This window comes from Hipposideros armiger, unplaced genomic scaffold (genome assembly GCF_001890085.2).
Source record: "Hipposideros armiger isolate ML-2016 unplaced genomic scaffold, ASM189008v1 scaffold_160, whole genome shotgun sequence".
Lineage (NCBI taxonomy): Eukaryota > Metazoa > Chordata > Mammalia > Chiroptera > Hipposideridae > Hipposideros > Hipposideros armiger.
In genome coordinates, this window is record NW_017731510.1 from 679,995 (window position 1) to 702,370 (window position 22,376).

The 22,376-nt window shown below is 37.2% G+C and overlaps 1 protein-coding gene across 1 annotated transcript in view; it reads right to left on the bottom strand.

The window, feature by feature from the left end:
- Window positions 1–22,376, bottom strand: part of SACS (sacsin molecular chaperone) — an 83,197-nt gene that overhangs the window by 53,331 nt on the left and 7,490 nt on the right. Inside the window, exon 2 of the mRNA XM_019651439.1 lies at window positions 15,738–16,275. Within this exon, the coding sequence (XP_019506984.1) occupies window positions 15,738–15,904 (167 nt within the window). The 5' untranslated portion in view covers window positions 15,905–16,275. The remainder of the gene's footprint in view (window positions 1–15,737; window positions 16,276–22,376) is intronic.

The following is a 22,376-nucleotide window of genomic DNA, read 5'->3' on the forward strand; positions in this document are numbered from 1 at the left end:
TGAGTTCATACATGACTACAAGTGAAATGAATTGGTGACCCAATGTCTGAATAAAAACATGAAAGAAGACTGCAGATGGCAGTCAGAGTCTTTGGAATATGTGGCTACACAAGTCAGGGGCAAAATCAAGGTAAAATAGCAAGCTGAAGATGAAAAGTCATGCACTAATGGCTTCCCTTGTCACTCAGAGGAAAAGTCAGAGTGCTTACCCTACAAGGCCTGAGTGGTCAAACCCCCATGTCCCCCAGTCCCTGCCTCATCTTCCCCAGGCTCATTCCACCCGATCACACTTGGCAACCTTCAGTTCTTGAATACCAAACCATGTTCCCTGCCCCAAGGTCTTTGCACTTGCTTTTCCTCTTGTTTGGCATGATCTTTAGCCAGATGGCATTTCTTACTCCCTCACCTCCTTTATGTCTGCAAACAAATGTAATCTTTTTCAGGAGGGCTTCCCAAGCACCCTATAAAAAATAGCAACACTCCCAAAAGCCATCCCCAGTGCTTTCCATTCCCCTTAAATTATCTAATCCCTCTCCTAAGCACTTATCACCATCTGATATATGAGTATATATTCAGTGGTTTATTAGTACAATGTCTATCTCAACCCACTATTCTGTTTGCTCCAGGAGAGGAAAGCTGTGGTCTCTTTAATTCACTGCTCTCTTCCCAGCACTACTGCTCCTGGCATGCTGTAGGTACTCAGTAAGCATTGCTGAATATGCAAATGGGTGAATGCTTGCTCTACCCACCTCCTGGACTCCCAGATCACAGTCACATTTTAGTACTTTAATGAAGATTCTTAAAATCTGAGTGAGAACTCACAGCTGAAATTGTCAGAGAACTGACACCTTTGCTCCCAAACACAGGAGCAAACACAGTTTGCTCCCAAACACATACATAAACAAGATAACACACAAACTTCTTATCAAAATATTCAAGTTCTACTTTTTGCTCTCATCTGTCATTACCCCCTCGATTTACTTTACCCACTTCCAGCCCGCCCTTCCATGCCATGCTCCAGCCTCATCACATGAACTCTCCAAGCTTTCTCACATGGCCTCTGCATGTACAGTCAGCCCTCCATATCTGCAGGCTCAGCATCTAAATTTGGACCCGAGGTTGGTTGACTAAGGATCTTGAGCATAAGCAGGTTTTGGTATCCATCTGAGGGGGGTCTGGAACCAATCCCCCTCAGTTACCAAGGGAAGACTGTATCCTCCCACCTTCTTCAATGTCCCTCCTCCTTCACACTCAAGCCTCATCTAGGAAGCCTGATGCTTTTCAAGACACCATAACTAGGAGCCTCCTAGGTGTTTATTCCTTCTCTGTCTCCTCCCTCCTACTCACAGAGTGAGGGCTGGACACAGCTCCACCTTTAAAGCCTTATGCAAAGTAATCTCTTTAAAGGAAGACTAGCTCTTCAACCAGAAATGGTGAGGGCCCAGGAAGAATTTATCTAACAGGCCACATTTAATAACCAGTAAGTCAAACAAATGACAAAACTTCTCTTTGTGCTAATGTAGACACAACTGCTTACCTTTTATTTTTAGTTACATTAAACATGCTTTGGGGAATGATGTCATGTTTCTGAATTACCATTCCTGCCTTTTCTACTTCCAAAGAGGGCATTATGAATTCCCTAAAGTGCTGTAAAAGTTATGAGGAAATAGGATTGTACAGACTTTACATGATGCTTTTGAATCTATTATTAATTTTAATGAGAGCTATTTGTTAGTTTGCCAAAAATACTAGGTTATTCAAAGACAGATTTATTTACCAACACAAAATTAACCAGTAAGAGCCTTGTGTGGTCATGCTGTCATACATCAACTGAGTATTCCAAAGGGACTTTGCATAAGAAAGGGAGAAAAATGACTCAGGCCTTCAGATATAGTGAAGGTGACACATCTTGAGCTGTATTAGCCATTTCTGGGAATAATAAAACCACATGTGTTTTCTGAATTCCTTTCCCATTTATAATGACCTTTGATTAAACACCATCTCTTGGAACATTTTATTGAAAATATGGAGATAGAGTGGGCTGGCTATAGCAGTATGTACATTAAAATAAATTTATTGCATGCTAATAATTAGAATGTTTGAATGGAGTCTCAGCACTAGACACAGCAGTAGGAAACTAATGACAAAAACTTATAAAATACTCCATCATAACGTTGATTACATTGAACATAAACAAAAAGGAAACAGTATGAGCAACAAATGCCATAATGCACTTCTTTCTTTTTTCTGTTTCTTCTGACTATTGCTATTCTTCCAGTCAAGTTAATTTTTCTGTTTTATCCTTTACTTTTCTGAGTTGTTCTTTACTTTCTGCACTTTTCTATCCTCTGCTCCATGTGTGGTAGTGAATTGAGACTATGACTCCCCTCAGCTCTCACACCTGCAAGCTGCGTAGGTTGCCACTGCTCTGAGCTCACTTTCTCACCTGTTCAACTGGACTGATAACACCTTCCTCCCAGGGTTATTGTCAGGTGGAATGGGGCTGTCACTGATCTGAGAGGTGCTCATTTATTCATATGATAAAAATGTGTAGCACCTACTACAAGAATTTCAAGACAGCCATGTCTATACTCTTTTCTTCTCACCCTCACCCTCTTCCTTCACCCTTCTCTCTTGCTTTGGCATCTGAACAGTCAAGATCAATACCAGAAAAAAATGAGAATCAGGCAAAGGGTGTCTTGGGTACTCTCAAACCTCTTTATCTCAACTTCACTTACTTCTCCTACCCTTTTCTCTACCACTTTCCCAGCTCTGATTAGTTCAGTAAATAGTAGCTGTGCCCTTTCTATGTGTAGGCACCCTGCCGTGTACTCAGAAATCAAAGCTAATTGTAATATAACAACCCCACTGCCTGTAGGAGCTCAAAGAGTGGGATGCAGCACAAACATAACAAATATAATTTCAATATAAAAGGGTAAATGCTAAAATAAAGGGAACCTACCTAAGTTATTAATCGCTATGAATGCCAAAATAATCGTCTTCCGTGAACAGGGCTTTCCTGGACTAGCACCATGGCTTCATGTCCCAGGCGGGAAAGAGACTGCATTCCTGGTTGATTTCACATCTGGAATGAAATCTGTTTTGGTTTTTTTTCCTTTTCTTCCCTCATTATCTTTATTCCTAAGCACAGGGCTCGGCTCCCAGCCAGACTTATCATGTTGTTAGTGGTTCTACTTCCCAACTAGGCCACACTTCAGTTCCTCTACATCTTTGAACAAAGTCTCACTCTCAAGTAGCCCTGGTACTCCTTTCTTGTGCATTTTCATGTGTCTTTGTGGGTTTCCACATAGAACTTATTTTTCTTTTCATCTCTTTAGACCTTCACCAATTACATGTCGAATCTGTCACATCCACTTTTATTCCCTGATAAACCTGCAAAGGAGACGTTATCAGCCACAATTATAAGTCAGGATTCAGGACCCAGAGAGAAAAGTAATTTGTTTAAGGTTTCCTTGCCAAATATCAAGATTGGAACCTAGGTCTCCATTCAATTTCTTTTATTCTGTGCAGTTCTCCAGAATTGAAGGGAAGAAGAAACATTTTGCTTGAGATTCTAAAAATCATGCTCTATCAGCATGCTTTAGGGACAGCAGTGTCTTAAGTTCTCTCCTAAGAGATAATCACAATCTTGTATTTTCAAGCATGTGGCAATTTTACAGTCTAGCTGGATGGAGGCAGCATGACTCCGTTCCACCCCACCCCACTCAAAACACAGACACCAGAAAACACTTCTAAATGTATGCAGTAAATATACACAAAAAATAGAGACATAGACATTCAGCAAAAAGTGGGAGAGTTTACAATTAACTACTTCTATTTAGTTAATTATAGCCAATTAAGTTACTTGTTTAAAAATACACTCCTCTTTATTTAGTTTTGAAATGGCGTCTCAGATCGAATTCCTAGACCATAATTTGATTAAACTAATATCCTCTGGTGAGAAGTATTTGAGAAATAAGAATTTATTTATGAAAAATAAATGGGAATCTTATTATTTTAGTCATATTTTATTTTTAATATTTCTTATGTTAAAGATTTTTTAAATAATAAAAAACATACCCTTATGTATCCCATTTCTAAATATCTGGACTTGGAGAGGTATTGTCAAAGAACAGTTGAAAGGGTGATCATTATTTTATCTCTGTGCAGAGCCAATTCCACAATAACTTGGAAATAAGAATCAAAGAAACCACGTCCACAAAATTACAGATCTGTGAGCTTGTGAAAATAACTCTCTATTTTTTTATTTCTTTATATTAAAAGAGGAGCATGCTACAGTCTTCTTCACATGGAAGGGTCTTAAATGGTTACACACATTTGCTACCTTGGAGAACAATTATAATAGCTGGCAGGCAACTTCTACTGAAGGAGATACAAAGAAAATGCTAGTTAGAAATAGGCCAAGGGAGTCTTTTATGGAAAATTGGGAATGAACCCGTAAAAGAACAAAACAACTGGATTTCACATGAGTACTACAATTGAATAGGAGCTTCATCTGTTAAAATCCTACATTTTGTTAATTTTCTAAACCACTTTAAATTTTCTCTTGACAGGATTTCATTAGACAGTTATAACATGGAAAAAGAAGATGTTAATTTACTCACTGCTTATAAAAATGAACATTTCTGAAGCTCCAAGGATAGAATTATTAAATACAGAATGCTTTTAATAATACTCAAATGTATACTTTTTTCAGAACTCACCCAAATCTAAATCTAAACAAACCATTTGATTATTTACTATTTCTATATTCTTTATAATTATAATAGATAAGTAATTTACATTAAAAGCTCATCAACTGGAGAACTATTTAGGGCAATTAAATATAGTTCAGACAATACTTTTAATTAGTAATTAACATTATATGTGTGTTTGCCTTTTAAGACTTTGGTTACTTTTCTGTTTTCTAAATATTTTCTATTTTTGGTTACATAATCTGCAGGTATTATAGGTACAAAACAAATATTCCAAGAAAGAAATGTTGGTCCTTCTCAGTAACCCCTTTACTTCCATCTCCAATTGTGTCTAAGTGCTCATCCATGCTAAGTATCTTTTGAATCCATTCCCCCCTCTTCTTCGTATTGGTTCAGGTCCTTCTCCTCTCTTACTCAGACCACTAGGTCAGGGTCCCAACTATTCTTACTGCCCCAAATCCTTTCCCTTCCAGTCAATCCTTGATTTTGCCACCAAGTTATTACATAATGGATTATGACTAAACCTTGCCCTCTCATCATGATATTCCGTACTTCAAGTTACCTGCATGACAAAGTCCAAATGCTTCTAAGACAGGGCCCTCAGATTTGTCCCCACCCCTCCTTCCTGGATCCCCCCAGAGCTCTGCAGATGTGTTCACGTCTTTATATTTATTTTTGTACATTTCTCTGCACATTCTGTTTCCTCCTGCAGCATCTGCCTCCTGTTACCTGTTAGACCCTTTATCCATCCTGTTGGCTCAGCTCAAATGTCACTTCAATTGTGAAGCCTTCCCTCTCTACCCAACACTATTTTTTAAAATAATGGGAATGGGTCCATAACAAATAAAGTTTATGTCTCCTTTCTTACAGCCATTGACCTCAAGTCTTTCAACATTACATAAACCATGTATTTACATGGCTGTGTCTCGCTCTGGAGACTGGAAACATCTTAAGAACAGGAAATGGGTCTCAGCATCCCTTCTCCACACTCACCGTGCCTGGCACAACCCAGTAAGAGCATACGGGGTGAATAAGGATTGAGATAAGTAAGCAGGGTAATTACAAGGTCTCTTTCTTTGGAGAGTTGGTGAAAAGCTAGAAATTGAGATGGATCATGTAACACGGAAGCACTAATCTTATATTTAAGACATCAGGTGCATGAATGGGGTGTTGGAAACACTTGTTCATATTTCATTAGATAGATATAAAACACAACAGAGGTGGGAAGACCCTAAGAACACTATTGAGCTTCTACCCATTAATCAATGCCAAGCCAGAAGAGCAGATAGCTTTCCCTAGTCGAGCCAATGAAAAGAGACCTCTATCTTCTTCAGCACTTAACTTCCACTTACAAGTGATGGAATAAGGAATTAATTTCCTTTATTTATTAACTATTGAAACCCCCTAAAGACTAGTTGACTAGTCTCTCAGATGTCATTCTATGTTCCACATCATGCACTGCCAAATATGCGATTGCTGTGGTTTTCACACACTTGGCTTTTCATGACCATTCAGTATAAGCCCATGGCCATCTCTGTACAAATTAAGAATAAGGACAAAAGTGGGTCCTTCTTAACTTTGCTTGAACAGTTCTCTTAATGAACAGATATTAATAATCTGGCATTAGATAAAATTGTGAGTTGGTCTAGCCTTTCATTGCAAACTCCAAAACAATTTCCCAAAGCTTGGGAAGAGGTGTGCTCCTTCACTATGCATGTTTGGGGAAGTCATGGTGAAGAAAGCACCAGGACCAAGGAAAAGTTCGGATCCAGACTATGAAAGACAAGAGGATGGAGGAATGGTTGCATTTGTGCAAAATCTAAAGAAATTTTTTGTCAATGACGTTAGCATTTTCTGATCTCTTATTGTTCTAAGGACTTTATTCGGGAGCTCAAAGACCTCTTAGAGAGCAGCTGGTTCCCCTGGTCACCCTAAACATTTATCTTTGGTCTTAATATGTGGCTGATATTTAACCATTTATCTGTGAAAGTACCATTCATCTGCGTGGGGCGATGGTTTGAGTTCTGGTGATATACAGCTGATGAGGAGAATCTCCTGAGCAGAAGAATCTGGAAGGGCAGCACCATTCAATGATGCTCTTCTACCAGGCACTTGCACCTTAACTTGTTCCTTACACTTAAAATTCCTTAAACTTAAAAATCCTTTTTAATTATAAGAAACAGTGTATTTAAAAACTACTATTTTATAACATTCATATGTGACCACCCACAAAAAAGATTATAAATTGGAAAATGTTTATTATTCCACTTTAAAGACCTTAAAGTGAAAATAAACCACCAACAGCTAGATGTGGCTTAAACAGTCAAATGACTGGACACAAAAGATTAAGAAGACAACTTAATTATGGATAAGCCACTTTATGAATCAAAGGAATGGGCTAAGAGATCCTTAACCTAACCCTCTGAGCAGTCTTCAAAAGTAAATTGGGTAACATTTGTGGTACTTCCTTTCAAAACGCATAGTAACAAGTCCCTGTTCCATATTAGGAAATACAGGTTTTAACAATCTCTTATTGTAACATGACCTATGAATCCAAAGAATATGATAAGGTACCCTTCATTAGTAAAATGTAGATCTAAAGATGACTGTTTGTCTTTTTTCAATGACTGGTCAGTGGAAAGAGAGAAATGATGAGCTGCCTTAGCACTTACTACAACATCTACAAAGCATATGTTCTCCTTGCAAACCTTCTATCCTCTCCTTCTGTGACAAAACTGAAGGTCTGAGCTAAGCCTTCCCTAATTAAAAAAAAAAAAAAGAAGAAGACAATATACTTGTACAGGGGTCTGTAGTACATCATTTTCTTCGAAGCACACATTTGCTTCCATTCTTCTCCATACAGATTAAAAGAGCAAATAAATTAACAGGGTCTGAAATCTGTTCTTAGATTTCATTTAGCTACCACTTTCTTGCAACATGAGAAGGTCAATTCTTTTATTGTTTCCTTTTGGGGGGCAAGAAAGAGAGCAAATTAACTTTCTATCAAAAGGTCAAATTGTTTGGCTATGCCAGAGGTCATAGTAACATTATACAGCTTTTCTGTTTTTTATATTTTTCTAAGATTTTTTCAAGGGATTTTTTTTCCTCTTCGTTCTATGAGAGGTCTTTCTATAGAATGTATTTGTTTAGTCTAGGAGCTGCTCGAGGCTTCAGGTTGTGTTTGGCTCAGAAAAGAATTAATGTTGTGTTTCTGCACTGTTTTTCTTATTGCTACTGTTTTCAATCATAACAGACTAGAGCTGAGAGTAATTTATATTAAATGTTCACATATAAGTTATTTTTCCTACTGTTTAATTTAAAAAAAAATCTTGACTTGATTTGAATCTATATCATTTCTATATGACATTCCTCCTCCCCACCAGGAGATTCAGTAAATGAGATAAAATCCTAAGGTCTCATGGTGGGTAATCAATTAACTTTATATTATTCTCATGAAAAACTATCTGTTGATTTTTTCAGCGAAGGGGACCTTCCTAAGTAGTGTCTAAATGGCAATGATTCCAAAACCGATACACGTTAAGTCACAAAAGCATTTCTATTGCCATTCCTGTTCCTCATTGTCCCTTCTGATACCTTCGGGCGATGGAACTGAGCTCCTCTGTCCCAGCACACAGAAGTCCCTCCTTTTCCCACACAAACCTGCCTGGAGTGTAGCAGGCCTCAGGGCCCCTTTGGGTGACCATTGTATAGTCTGAGAAGTGTCCCCACACAACTTCACACTGCAGGTCTTGCCATGGGGACCAGTGCAAAAAGGGATTCTAGAATTTTCTGAACATGCTGAAGCACAGAAAAAGTGGGATAGGAACACATTGGACAGAATTTCAATAATTATTGAATCTGCACAATGAGTATACAGGTGTTTATTGTAATAGTTTCCTCTATTTCTATGTATACCTGAAATTTTTCATGATAAAATTTTTCAAAACAGGTAAAGAGGCACAAAGGCCAAGCATAGAAAGCTCCAGTGTGAAAGCCCAAGAATCTCTCCAGATATACCAAGTATCGTCCCTTTGCCCACTCTCCACCCTGCTGTTGGCCCAGGCTGGCCTGTATGGACACCATCTACAGGGTCCTAGGGCTGCAGGCTGAGTTGGCTAATAGAAGCCCCAGCAGGAGGTAGGAAGAAGGGATGAGTGTGAGGTCAGGGAAGTCCTTCCCCCAATACTCAGCCCAAAGCCTCACCCTGGCTGTGTCATCCAAAGATCATTGCCTTTCTCAAGGAGTCTTGCTCTATCGTCTCATCCATCAAGGTTCAGACAATTTCTCCTATTCTTAGTCTCTTGGGTCTTGAGAAGTAACAAAGCCACTGTTTCTAGCAACAGGTTACCTAGTGATGTCTCATGGTTCCCTTTCACCCTTTGCATATAAACCCTTGAGTTATCCTAAGTTGACTGTGGGGACCCTGGCTGATAGATCACTCAATGCAGCATGATTGCCTATTCTACCCATGAAGGAGAGCATGAATACAGCTCACTATTGTGCAGTGTGCTTAACTGGCCAAAAAATACTGCAAAGCACACACTCATCAGTGTGTTTTTCCCTCCTTCCCTCACCAAATTTCTTCCCTTATACCAGGAAGATGGATTCTTATGCCTCTGAAGCACTGATGGTGAGTCACCTGTTGCAGACCAGACACAAGCCACAGACACTCCACAGAAGAGCTGAGCATCACACATGCAGGCTGAGTTTGCCCTCTCCCAGGAACCAGGAAGATGGAAGGTACTGCTGGAGCCCCTTGGTAGGTAGCTGCACAGAAACTGAGCTGGTCTTTTCATTACCCCCTGTGGAGGACCACCCGTCATCGGGAGTCATTCTGTCAGTTTTGGATGATTCTTTTTGTAAAGATACTGCGTGGTATTCACCAGAATTCTTCCCTGGCCCTTCTCTGTATCTTATATTTCATATTTGATGGCCAAAGACACTCAATAAGCCCCTTCCCCAAACATATGAGGACACACTGAGAAGATGATAGTGGCAGGAAGGAAACTCCCCACAACCAGCCCACAGGGATGAGGCACACCGGTCTGCAACTGCTCATTAGGCCAGGAGAGTGGTGGGCAGCACCTTCCCTGTAACGCTTGCTTGATGACAGATATTTGGGGTGTGGGAGTGGAAGTCAAAGGATGGCCAGACTTTGTGTTAGTTACTGGAGAATAGAGTCATAACAATGGCTTCCTTTTCTTGGGTACTCTGTGTCAGATACTACATGAAGTGTTTTAAATCATGATCTCTAATTTTACAATATTATAGGCATGATTTTCCCCATATTATGAAAACAAGTCACATATTCAAGGCCACGTGAATAGCCAATGGTGAAGCTGAGATTCAAACCAAGTATGTCTGACTCAAAAGTTTATACTCTTTTCCTTACATAATCTGTTTTCTCTTAAAGGAGCTGGGAGGATATTTGTTGAGAGTTGGTTTTCTTTTGTTTAGATGTAGAGGTATCTAAGGAAAAGAGAGAGAGAGAGAAGACATAGAAGCGATAGGCGAGGACCCACCCTCCCTTCTCTGGTCACATAGGAGGGACTGGTTTTGAGCCTCTGAGGACAGAGGGTAAAGGCACAGTGTTCATGAACTATTGAATAGGACTAAGTCCATCAGCACGTCTTTCATTCTACAAAACAATATCAGCATGGGCTTAAGGGGAAGCCATTCATCTCCCCTCACACAGGTTGCAGACTTGCTTTAGGCTCCAGAGGTACATTGGGTGCAGGAATATTTGACAGAGGCACCAGCTGCAGAAGCCATGACAAATTCCCTTGACTGAGAGGCTCAAGTAGAAGGAACATGAGCAAGTTTGTTCCTGAGCTCATATGGGACGTCACCGCCCTGAGGATGCCCAGAATAACCAGGGAAGAATTTAAGCAGAAGAGCAGAGCATGAGGGTTAAGGTCTTGTCAGCCACAGGAAGGTTTGGAGTCACAGAGATCTGGGTGTAAATAGTAACTGACCTTGTGAACTACTGGAGCCAAGGAGGTATGGAATAATTGCTAATCCACTTGTTCTTTCTTTGGATCCCTATAACTCTGGCTCTATTTCTGCCACTGGGTTCATGGCTCCAAGCCTAAGTCCACTCCTGTAAGTCATCAGAAGTACAGGGCTGCCTCATTTTCTTGGCTCTCTATTGCCCACCTGCTCTTCTCTGTCCGGGCTTAGTTTTCCTACACTTGGACTCAGCTTATCTGCTGGCTTTCCTGAACACTGGACCCTTCTCTCCCATCTGAATTTTTGTTACGTCCATTGTGGTATGGTAAAAAATATATATTTGATCTTTGTCTTCAGGTCCTGGCACAGAGCTCCTAAAGCTCTTAGAATATCTTGAGTGATATGAGTGCATTGTATGCTAATGAGATAACTCATTCAGAGCCTTAGATGGCTTCAGGATAGGGGTTAGTCACCAAAGGACCCTGCTATGACATTAGAGGGTTAGAATTTTCAGCCCCAGCCCTAACTTTCAGGGAGAGGAGGGGAGCTAGAGGTTGAGTTCAAGTTCCAATTGCCAATCATTTAATCAACAATGACTACATAATGAAACTTTGCAAAAAACTCTGAAACAGGTAAAGGAGCTTCCAAGTTGGAGAACATATCCAAGTGCTGTGTGTGTGTGTGGCGGGGGGGGGGGGGGTGTGCACCCGAAAAGAACATAGTAGCTTTGCACAACTGTCCCCAAATCTTGACTTATTATTTCTTTATAATAAACTGTAATATAAGTAAACAGCTTTCTGAGATCTGGGTTGTTCTAGTGAATTAGTGAACCTGAGGGGGGGTTGTCATAGGAATCCCCAAATTTGTAGTTGGGCAGCCTGGATACCTCATTTGCAGCTGACACCTGAGTGAGAACAGTCTTACAGGACTGAACCTTTAACCTGTGGGGTTTGTGCTGACTCTGGGTACTTGGTGTCAAAATTGAATTGAACTGTTGGACACCAGTTGGTATTGGAAAATCTGGGTATTGATTATAGTTGGAAAAATGGCATAACACTTATCATAATCAGGTTGTTGATATTCATCTTAAATGTATTCAACCTTCTGATATTGTCAGATGGTAAGGATGTTTTCACAGTCTCGCTAAAGAGACTGATACATAAACCACCGCAGAGATAGTAGGTAAGTACTTCCAAATGCTTCTATCCTGGCCACAGCCACCATCATCTGGAATGTTACAAAACCTATAATGAGTTTCCCCACTTCTATCCCTGCACCTTTTCACAGCAGCTAAAGGGATCTTTTAAAATTGTAAATCAACAGATGATTACTAGAATTAGTGGGGTGATTGTATTGTAAGGTATAAAAATGTTTAGTTGCTATATTGTACACCTGAAACTAATATAACTATTAGTTTATAATATTGTATGCCAACTATACTTCAATTTTTTTAAACATTAACTGGAAAAAAAAAACTTAAGTCAAATCATGTCACTCCTTAAAACCCTACAATGGTCCCAATTTCTTTGACAGTGATCTGGTGCCTGGCTACCATTTCAACTATGTGTCAACTCCCCTGGCCCAGTCTCACTTCACTGTAGCATGCCCGCCTGCTCCTTGTTCTTAGAACTTGCCCAGCAGCTCCCATCTGGGTGCTTTTCACATGTTGTCCTATCTGGGACACTCTTCCCACAAATAACTTACAACAAATTCCCTTACCTCTTCCAAGTGTTTGCTCAGATTTCACGCTCCATGAGGTGTGCCTTAACCATCCTATTTAAACTTGTGACACATGTCCCTGTACAACCCATTTCATTTTCCTGGCCTACCATTCCTTTTGTTCCACCATATAAGGTACCATATAATTTAATTATTGATTAGATTTCTTCTCCCCCTGCTAAAATGTAAATTCCCCAAAAGTTAATATCGATATCATTTTCTTTCTCTGATGTATTCCAAGGGACCGGACACATAATAAACATTCAATGCATGGTAAGTGAATGAACGATTTGAAAGACAAAAGTTTGTTTGGAGAACCCTAAATGAAAGTGCCAAACTGCAGTCCCAGGTTAGATGTAGAGTCAGACACATAGCGCAGACCCTGGAGGGAGACAGGTGGGTCCCGTCCTGACTGGGCTTGAACCTGACAAAGGCTCTCTCCTTGACCAAATTTCAGAAGGCTCCTCTGAGCCCTCGTCAACTTGTCCTTGAGCTCTCACTTTGGGCCTAGCCCCGTTTTACTAAGAATGCTGCAAAGTCAGGGGAGCAAGAATCTCTCGCTCTTAATATCTGACCACCCTCACTAGCTAATGGCATTCTTCATCCCCTACCCTTAATACCTGATCACCCTCGCTTGCCTTCAGCAAGAATCCTGTCAAGTCAGTTTAGCAAGAACCCCCTACCCTTGATGTCTCCTCTTATTAATTTGCCATCCACTGATCCCCTTACTTTCTTTGTTGGCTATAAATCTCCAGCTGTCTTTGCTGTATTCGGAGCTAAGACCCATCTCTTTCCCCTATTGCAGTGTGGTCTTGACATCTATTGCAATCATCCTAAATAAAGTCTTCCTTACCATTTTAGCAAGTGTCAGGATATTTTTTTCTTTAACCAACCCTATGAGTTTGAGCAAGTCACATAACTTCAGTTTTCTCATCTATTAAGTGAGACCCCTAAGAAAGGATCTCTTATATATTGCCACTAGTTTGAATCAATCCCAAATACGCCAAGCTTCTTAGCACATCGTACCTACAATGGTTTCCTTGGCATCCTAAGGGGCAGCTTCCCCAAATCTGACCCACCCTCTATATCCTGGAACCTGCTCTCTGCACTGTCACATACTGACTGACGCTCCAGAATCTTCCTGAAGGCAATGGAGAGGGAACCAATCCCAAAGTGGCCTTCAACAAATGAGACTGTCTCAACTTTCATCTTAAATAATCAGATGCCATCATCAATAATGTATCTGCTTTTATTTTAGCATAACATTTTATATTGCTTATCAGATAGATGACCTAACTTTTTCCCTAAAATATTTACATAAAGCCAGTGCCCTTGGAAGGCCCTGCATGTTAATGGGGTGACTCTGAGCAAACCTCCATCACTCACACAAGGCCCTGGGAACTCAGAACACAAGACCCCAGAGATTAAGAAGTGCACACTAGATCTTTCTTAGCTTTAAAAATTATTATCTTGCCCCAGGAACAAGGAGACCAGGCAGTCAAGTTCTACATGGTTATAATTTTAATAAGACAGTTTTAAATGTCTTAATAAAACTGTGTCTATAAAATAATCTTAAATTGATGCCTTGACTCTCAACCCATGTACTCTATGTATTCATAAATGTTGCTGTATCTACTCACTGACATTTTGGGATTAAGTAGTTATAAGTTCTGAGGAAATTCTAATGTATTCAACCTATATAATGTAAACCTCTGCAAAGATACTCTCAGTTAATTTATATTTTTTCTAGCTATAAATAAAATTTATCACTTAGTGATTAAAAAAACTATCTAATCTGTTGTTTTTTTTCAGCATCTATTAGATCAGCGGTTCTCAACCTGTGGGTCGTGACCCCTTTGGGGGTTGAATGACCTTTTCACAGGGGTTGCCGGGTACTCGTATGTGAGCATATCTGTATGTGGGCCTGGAGACAGATAGAGGAGCGGTGTCTCGGTTCCTAAGACCATCGAAAATATGTGTTTTCCGATGGTCTTAGGCGACCCCTGTGAAAAGTTGAGAACCGCTGTATTAGATGCTTCAAATCAATCCTGATTTTTGTTGAAAATTTATACTCAGTGTAAGTAGCGATGATTCTATATAATTACTGCTTTTAAAATAAATTATAAATGAAATTATTTCTAACAAATCAGCCTATTGATAAGGGGAATGAAAATGAGTTCACCTTTAATTTGAAAAAATACCTACTTTCAAAACTAAGGGGAAAGCACTATGTGGAAGCACTTTAGAAGGTAAAAAAAAAAAATTCACAAAAATATTGTGATATAACATGTATGATGATACATGAGTATATTTTGCTCATGTTTAAACAACTTAGCATCAGTAATAGTAAGAAAATTCATCTCAGATGACTTCTTATAATACTAGATAATACAGAAAAAATAAAATATCCCAAAATTTCAATAAAAATCAAACACACTAAGTAGTCTCAATACCTGTGTGCATTCATATATTTAAATAACAGTCACAAAATTAATTCTGATTTGTTAAGAGGCAAGTTCTATTGAAAAACTTATGCTTACTTCCTCTAACAAGTAAAAATTTCAAAAGGTAAAGAGAAAAACAAATATTGAGTTTTTTCAATGTTTCAAACTTGGAAAGCCAAATTTAAAAAGTCTTTTCTGTTAATATCATTATGTTACAAGATGTAAAGTCTTTCCTTGTGTTTCTGGTACTAAAATTTCAATTATTGGATGTACTATTTGAACACAGCAGTCAAAATCAATAAAATAATATTTTTGTCATATGCTCAAGAAAAAAAGAAGAGCACATAGAAATTTAAGGGGTAATTATAAATATATATTAACATTATATTTGTGCATAAATCCCCAAGCTTGTAAAAATAGCAATACTTATAAAATAGCAAATAAATTTGAGGAAAGGGACAAGCATAATCTTTCATCATCATAGTTTAAAAAGGAAAAGCAGGGTGCTCTCCCTCTTTCTCCTTTCTTAGTTTATTTGATACAATTCTAAGTACTATACTGTTGCTTATTTAATACTTTCCAAATAAACATATGCCCAGTAAGAGGCACTAATAGATACAATTGATAAAGGAGAAAGTGGGATACATCTAGTCAACTGTCCTTTACACCAGTCACACAAGGAGAGAGAAAATCCGAAACACCTGGACAAATGCAAGGAATGAACTCCAAGCCTTGGCTTGAAATGTTACACACACAATTCCCGTTAAAACTGAAGTATCTACGGTTGATTCCCATTTACTTGTAGATACCCTTCATTTGCTTTTGCTATCCTATGTCTCATTTGGGAAAACCCAGTAAGCCTTAAAATCTCAATGCAAACTGTTGTAATTTAAAACGTTAACTCATTTACCGATTATCCTTGGTCTCCATTATCACTCCCAGTGGAACATTTGTCTGTGAAAACCATGAAAATATTTTTCTTTCTTCTGTTTGTTTTTTGTTTGTGTTTCCTTTGAATGTGTGTACTCCAGGTTCTGCCCGGCCAGTGAAAAGCCTACTGTTCTCCTCAGTGATCATTCATCATCTGATGTCCAAAAGCATTGTCACGTTTTGTGTTTGTGTTCCTTGAAGTGTGATTCTCCAGTCTGAAAGGGGTGGCCTCCTGGGGTTATGCCTCCAAAAACACACAGATGTGGTCCAACAACACACAGAAGTTCTTAAGTTAAAAGAATATTGATTGGCTAATGATGTTTAGTTTTTCTCCACAACAAAAAATAAGCTATATTTTCATCTGCGAGTTTCCTGTATCTCTTTTTGGCGTAAGATGGTGTAGCTGTTCTTGGGGTTGGTGTTTCTCACCCTCATTTCAGCAGATGGAAAATCCTCGGTGGCCAGTGCCTTACTTCTTGTTCTGGTGACCCCTGCATCTTGGCATCACTTCTGTGAGCCTGAAAGAAAAATCAAGGAAGGGTAAAAGAAGGAGTAGGAAAAAGTACTCGAAGTAAATGCACTGAAAATGTAACTCCTCATGGAGGACAGCCATGGTTCGTAGCTCCAGTGACTTTCTAATTATAAACTGCTGGTGACACCACAGGCCTGCCAGATGGCATGGCATTTATCCCTCGCCTCACTACCAAAAAACGCACATGTGGAACGAGACATGGCGGTCTCTAGAAATAAAAAACATATTACTTAATCTATTTTCATGTTCTCATTCCCTATGCATTTCTTTTCACTGGCTTCTTCTAAATAGAATTATGTGCTTCATGCAATGTGCCTTTTTTCAGGAAAAATACCCTTAAATCCAAATCTATGACTTTACATATAATGTAACTCACGTTTGAAGATGAAACATCTACATTAGAAAGAGAAAATGTGTCTATCATAAAGTCTTAATTTTTCTAGCAACATTCTCAATAACTTTTTGGTGCCTGCAACAGTCAGCATTTTAAAAAATAAACTAGAAAAAAAAAGACCAATTACAACAATGATAAGCCAGAGGGACACATGAGATTGAATTTTCTACCCATTTATGCAAACATAATGATTATACATACTTGATAATTTTCAAGGTGCACTCTTAGGTATTATCACATTTAATGGTTCTTTGAAGGAGAGAGAATAAGAGAGGTAGAATTGCTAATATGTTAAAGAAACTTGGATGCAGGAAGGTAAGTAAGTAACTGTATTAAGTTCACTTGACTAGGAAGTGACCGACTGGAAACGGGAAAACCAGCTCCTGAGTTCTTATTGTTTTAGCTATCCAACAATGTTTCATTGTGGACAAATGTAATATAGAGATAATAATCTAAATGGTACTTATAACACTATAGCTTCTTGGGTATGTTCACTAAAACCCAGAAAAAGAACTCAAAACTCACTGGAAACTCTTCCTCGTAAACACTTCCCCAGTAACTTGCTATAACAAAAATATTACTAAGCATCATGAGTGAGATTAATTGAAATGAACCAATATGAACTTATTGTTATTTCATATAAAATGTGTATATATATAATATATATATATACATATATTAAATATATAAATATATAAAATAATATAAAACATATATATGTATATATGTATACATATATATAAAATGAAATTTTGATTGCCACATGTTAAAAATTGAAGAAATTCTAGATTTAAAATTGGGTTCAAAATTAAATTAAGGAATTATATTAGCAAGAGATTGGAAGTTTTTGTATGATAATAGATTTTAAAAATTGGACTCTTCAATTTGAAATGTTTAGATTAAGAGAGATTAGGTATAATACAGTAGAGGATTAGGATCAATTTCTTTATCTGTAAAAAAAAGATGATTGGAATAAGTGTTCTAAGTTATTAACACTTCTAGAATTCTGTGATTCTAGACAAGTATATATTTTTAACTCATCTATAATTCTGAGAATAAGAATTAATCCAAATATGTTTCTAAATAAAAAAGGGCTTGCCAATAAAATGTCATTTTAAATATGACCATAAAATATGAATGTATTGTAGGACAGAAACAGTTTTGTACAGTGTTGGTGATAAAATATGAGACTCCAAGGGAAATCTGGAATTATTTGTTCATGATGTCCTGCCTCTGTGGGGACATTAGAGGGAAGTAGAAGTATTGATCTAAGGTGAAATACTGCAGTTTCATGCTTAACCTTACTGAATGCATTTCCATCTCTAATTCTAGTTTGTCAATATCTTTTAAGATATATATTCTGTAATCTGAAATACTAATTAGCTTTGTATCACCTGGTATGTTTGATAAAATTGCTAAACAGCATAGAACCCTGTGACAAATTATTATAACCTTCCTCCAGGTGGACAATGATACTTTCATTACAAAGACAATCTTTGAACAGTTTTTCCTAAATAACTCTGAGCCCTTATGAATGTATTATTATCAAGCACATTTATTTCTATGATTTCTAGTAGGATATGATGACTTTGCCCAATGAATTACTAAAGTCACAATATAGTCTTTCTCCTGACCTCCCCTGAGCTGCCAGTCTAATAATCTTGTCAAAGGGGGAAGGCCATTAATATGTCATGACATGTTCTTGATGGAATCATTGCTATATCCTTGTCTAACAGCTCTTGAACTCCCTCTCTCTCTTTCTAATAATCCAGTCTTTCCTTTTATAGCATTTCTACAATTAACTCACAATTTAGAATTTCAGAAACTATTATTCTTTTTTTGGACACTGAAATATTGTCTATGTTCATCTCCCCCGGACCTATCTTACTCTCTGGTTATTCAGAAATGACCCCCTTTGACTGAACAATTGTATATGCCAATGAGATCATGCTTGCGGATGAGAGAAGGCAGTGTGTTGCCTGGAACATCATCAGTTTCCCAAACTAGTCAATGATGATCACTCCCATAATTTTTATCATATTTGAGATACAACATACCACTTTGGGGATCTTTGGCCAAATATCACCTGCTTGATTATTTACTTAATATTTTCCCTTAAAATTGCTCTCTTCTTAATGTATTATAAAAGGAAACTTTCCATCCACACCATAAATGGAAACCCAGTACCATGTGCCACAAATAGATGCCAAGTCTAAAAATAAATACAAAGATGAATACGAATGGAATCTTATTAAATTCTGGTTGGATACAAGTGCCCTATGAAAAACACTAAGTCTTTGACCTGCTCTTTCTTCATTAAAAATGGGAAAGAGTGACTATACTATACATCTGAAACTAATATAACATTAAATGCTAACTGTAACTGAAAAATTAAAACACATTTTAAAATGTGGATTAGTACATTTTGGGGAACATTCTGATTTCATTCAAAAAGAAGGTTGAAAATTAAGTGTCCATTTCAAGAACTTATAAAAAAGGTACTGGGAATAAACCCAAAGACAATAGAAAATATAGACGACAGCAGAATTAATGAAATAGAAACAAAAATACAATGGAAAATATCAGCAAAAAGAAACGTTAGTCTTTTAAAAGTCTAATAATATCGGCTAACTTGTGGCAACTCTGAACAAGATAAAAGCAAAGAAATCACACCAAAAAAACCAATGTTGTGAATGAAAAATGGAATGCATCAGAAATTAAAAAGATAAGTGAATATTATAAGAACTTGAAAGTAATGAACTTGAAATTTTTGAAAATGGACAAATTCCTGAAAAAAATATAAAGTAACAAAACTAATTCAAGAAATAAGTCAATCCTAATAAATAAATTCAATCACTGATATCTAAAATCCCTCCATGGAGAAAACATTAGGCTAAATGATTTTACTGGTGAATTTTACCAAATATTCAATAAACAGACAACTCTAATATCTTACAAATTCTACCAGAGAACAGATAAAACAGACAATATACCCAAATAAATTCATGAGGCTGATGATAGTCCCAAACTAGATTATCTAGACCAGATTGGGACAATACGAAAATGAAAATTACTGACTAATCTTACTCACTCACAAACCTAGATGCAAAAATTCCAAATACATATTAATGCAAACTGAATCTAGCAATGTATAAAAAAAAGAGAATATCTGATGACCAAATTGATTGGGTTTATGGGAGGATAATAACCTAATGTCTATTAATGACAAAAAAAAAAGAAGGAAAGAAAAAAAACTTTTGATAAACAAGAAGTAGATGAGAACTTCTTTAAAGGGCAAACTAAAGGCAAGCCTCATGCTTAACAGTGATATGGATATAGTCTTTTCTGTTTCCATTGCCATTCACATTTTACCAGAAGTGCTAGCCAGTACAAGACAGAAAAAGGAGCAGAGAAACAAGGAGGAGCCAGGAGGTAGAGGGAGAAACAAAACTACCACTATTCACAGATGGTGACTATTCAAACAACATTCAGACAAATTAACATAATACTAGAGCTTATCAACATTACTGATCAAGTTCAATTGTATTTCTACATACCAGCAAGAATTTTAAAAACTAAGTATTTTTAAATATTTTTGAAACAGCCTTTTATAATAGTAAGAAAAAATAAATTAGCTTAAAATAACTATAACAAAAGAATTTTTATATTATAAAAATTTTAGAAAGTCTATAAACTTTGACAAAAGACATGCAAAATCCCTTAAAAAAAGTGGAGATATGTACATGATGGGAAGGAAGGCTCAATATCATTAAAATGTCAACTCTCCTCAAACTGATCTTTTAATTCAAAAGAATTCCAACCCAAATCCCAACAACCAAATAAATAAATAAACAAGTTCATTTAAAACATAAAACTTGACAAGCTGATTGTAAAAGTTTTTTGGAAGAACAAAGGGACATGAATAAAGACAGTCCTTCAGAAGAATAAAGGAAAAAACTTGCTTTTCTTACAAACCTTAATATAAAACTATAATAACAAAGTTAGTGTGGCATTCACTTAGGAGCAATCATATAGAGTACAAAGCTTAGAAACAGATCCATGCATTATTGGAAACTTGATCAACAATAGAGGTATTTGTAGAGTTCTGTAGGGAAACCTATACCATACAAAAAAATATTACCAGGACAAGTGGTTATCACATAGAAACAAAAATGTATGTGTACCTCACACTGCACAAATACCAACTCTAGGTGATTAAGGGCGTAGTAAGAGAATTAAACCTTAAAGTTTTCAGAAAGAAATATAATATCTTTCTGACCTGAGGGTAGAGAAGAATTCATTAGACAACGAAAAGAAAGCACTAACCATAAAAGAAAAGATGACCACACTCAAACTACTAAAATTAAGAACTTCTGCTCACATAAGGCAAGCCAGATAAATCAGAAAACAAATTTGCCACACACGTGTAATTGACAAAGGTTTTGTGTCCCGAATACATAGAGAACTCTTGAAAATAAAAAAAGAAACCTAAAAGAAAAGTGGGCAAAAGACTCTAATTTATATATACTCTTTTGTACCTATGATATTTTCATTTAACAATAGTAAAAATTAAATTTGTACTAAAAATTGTGTCTTGTACATGGTATAATATTGAAAATAACATGATGAAGAATATATAATGACATCTCTCAAATAGTGTCTTTCTCCACGTAGCCCCATGAGTACGTGAAACGAGGCTAGTCTGAATCAAGATGTAAGTATAAAACCATCCCAGGGTTTGAAGATTTTGTACAAAAAAAATGTAAAACATCTCAGTAATAAGTTTTATTTTGATTACCTGTTGAAATTATCACATTTTGGATATGTCGGGTTAAAGAAAATATGTTATTAAAATTAATATTATCTGTAAAAAAATAAATAATGTTAATATATCTTATATTTATTATCATAATAGCTATTAGTTAAGAATTAAGTATAGATGGGGTAATAGAGCCTACATAATAAAGTTTTGTTTTTTTTAAAGAAGGAAAGAAGGGAAGGGAAGGGAGACAAAGAGAGATGGAATTGGCAAAAGGGGACTCTCCTCACTGCATAATTTCTTTTTTTTGGTGCCTTCCTGAGTAGCACCTACTTCTTCCCTGAACACCAAACACCCTCCCAATGTCATCAGGGCATGCATCCTACACCTTGTGAAACAGTCCCTGAGAACTGATTCCCCAAGGTTCCCAAAGTATTCCTTCGTCTTCCAAAGATCCACATGGTACTGGTAAACCTTCTTAATTAATATGAAATTCTACAGGTGGTATTTAAATAATAGTACCTATGTTTGTGTAGTCCTTTACAATTATATACATTGTCTCACATGATTCTCAAGACAACTTTATAAATGAGGTAGACCAGATTATTTTACAGGTTAGGAGATTGATGTTCAAAGAGGTTAAAGAAAATCATCAGGCTATTAGGTCATAGAGAAGGGCACAAGGTGACAAAAGTTCCCAGGGCCAGTCTAGAGGGTGCCACAAACAAGTCAGTCTTTGAGAACTCTACCTCTGCAGTCACAGCATAGGAGAGAGTATGCATCCCATCAGAGTGCCCCTTGGGGCACTATGCCACTGCAAGGTGACACTGAGGAGGTGACACAGCTCCAATACAAGATCTAAGTAAGCCCCGTTCAGGGGGTTTCTCTGATAAATCAGACCATTTTTCACATAATAGTATTGAAATGTGTAGAA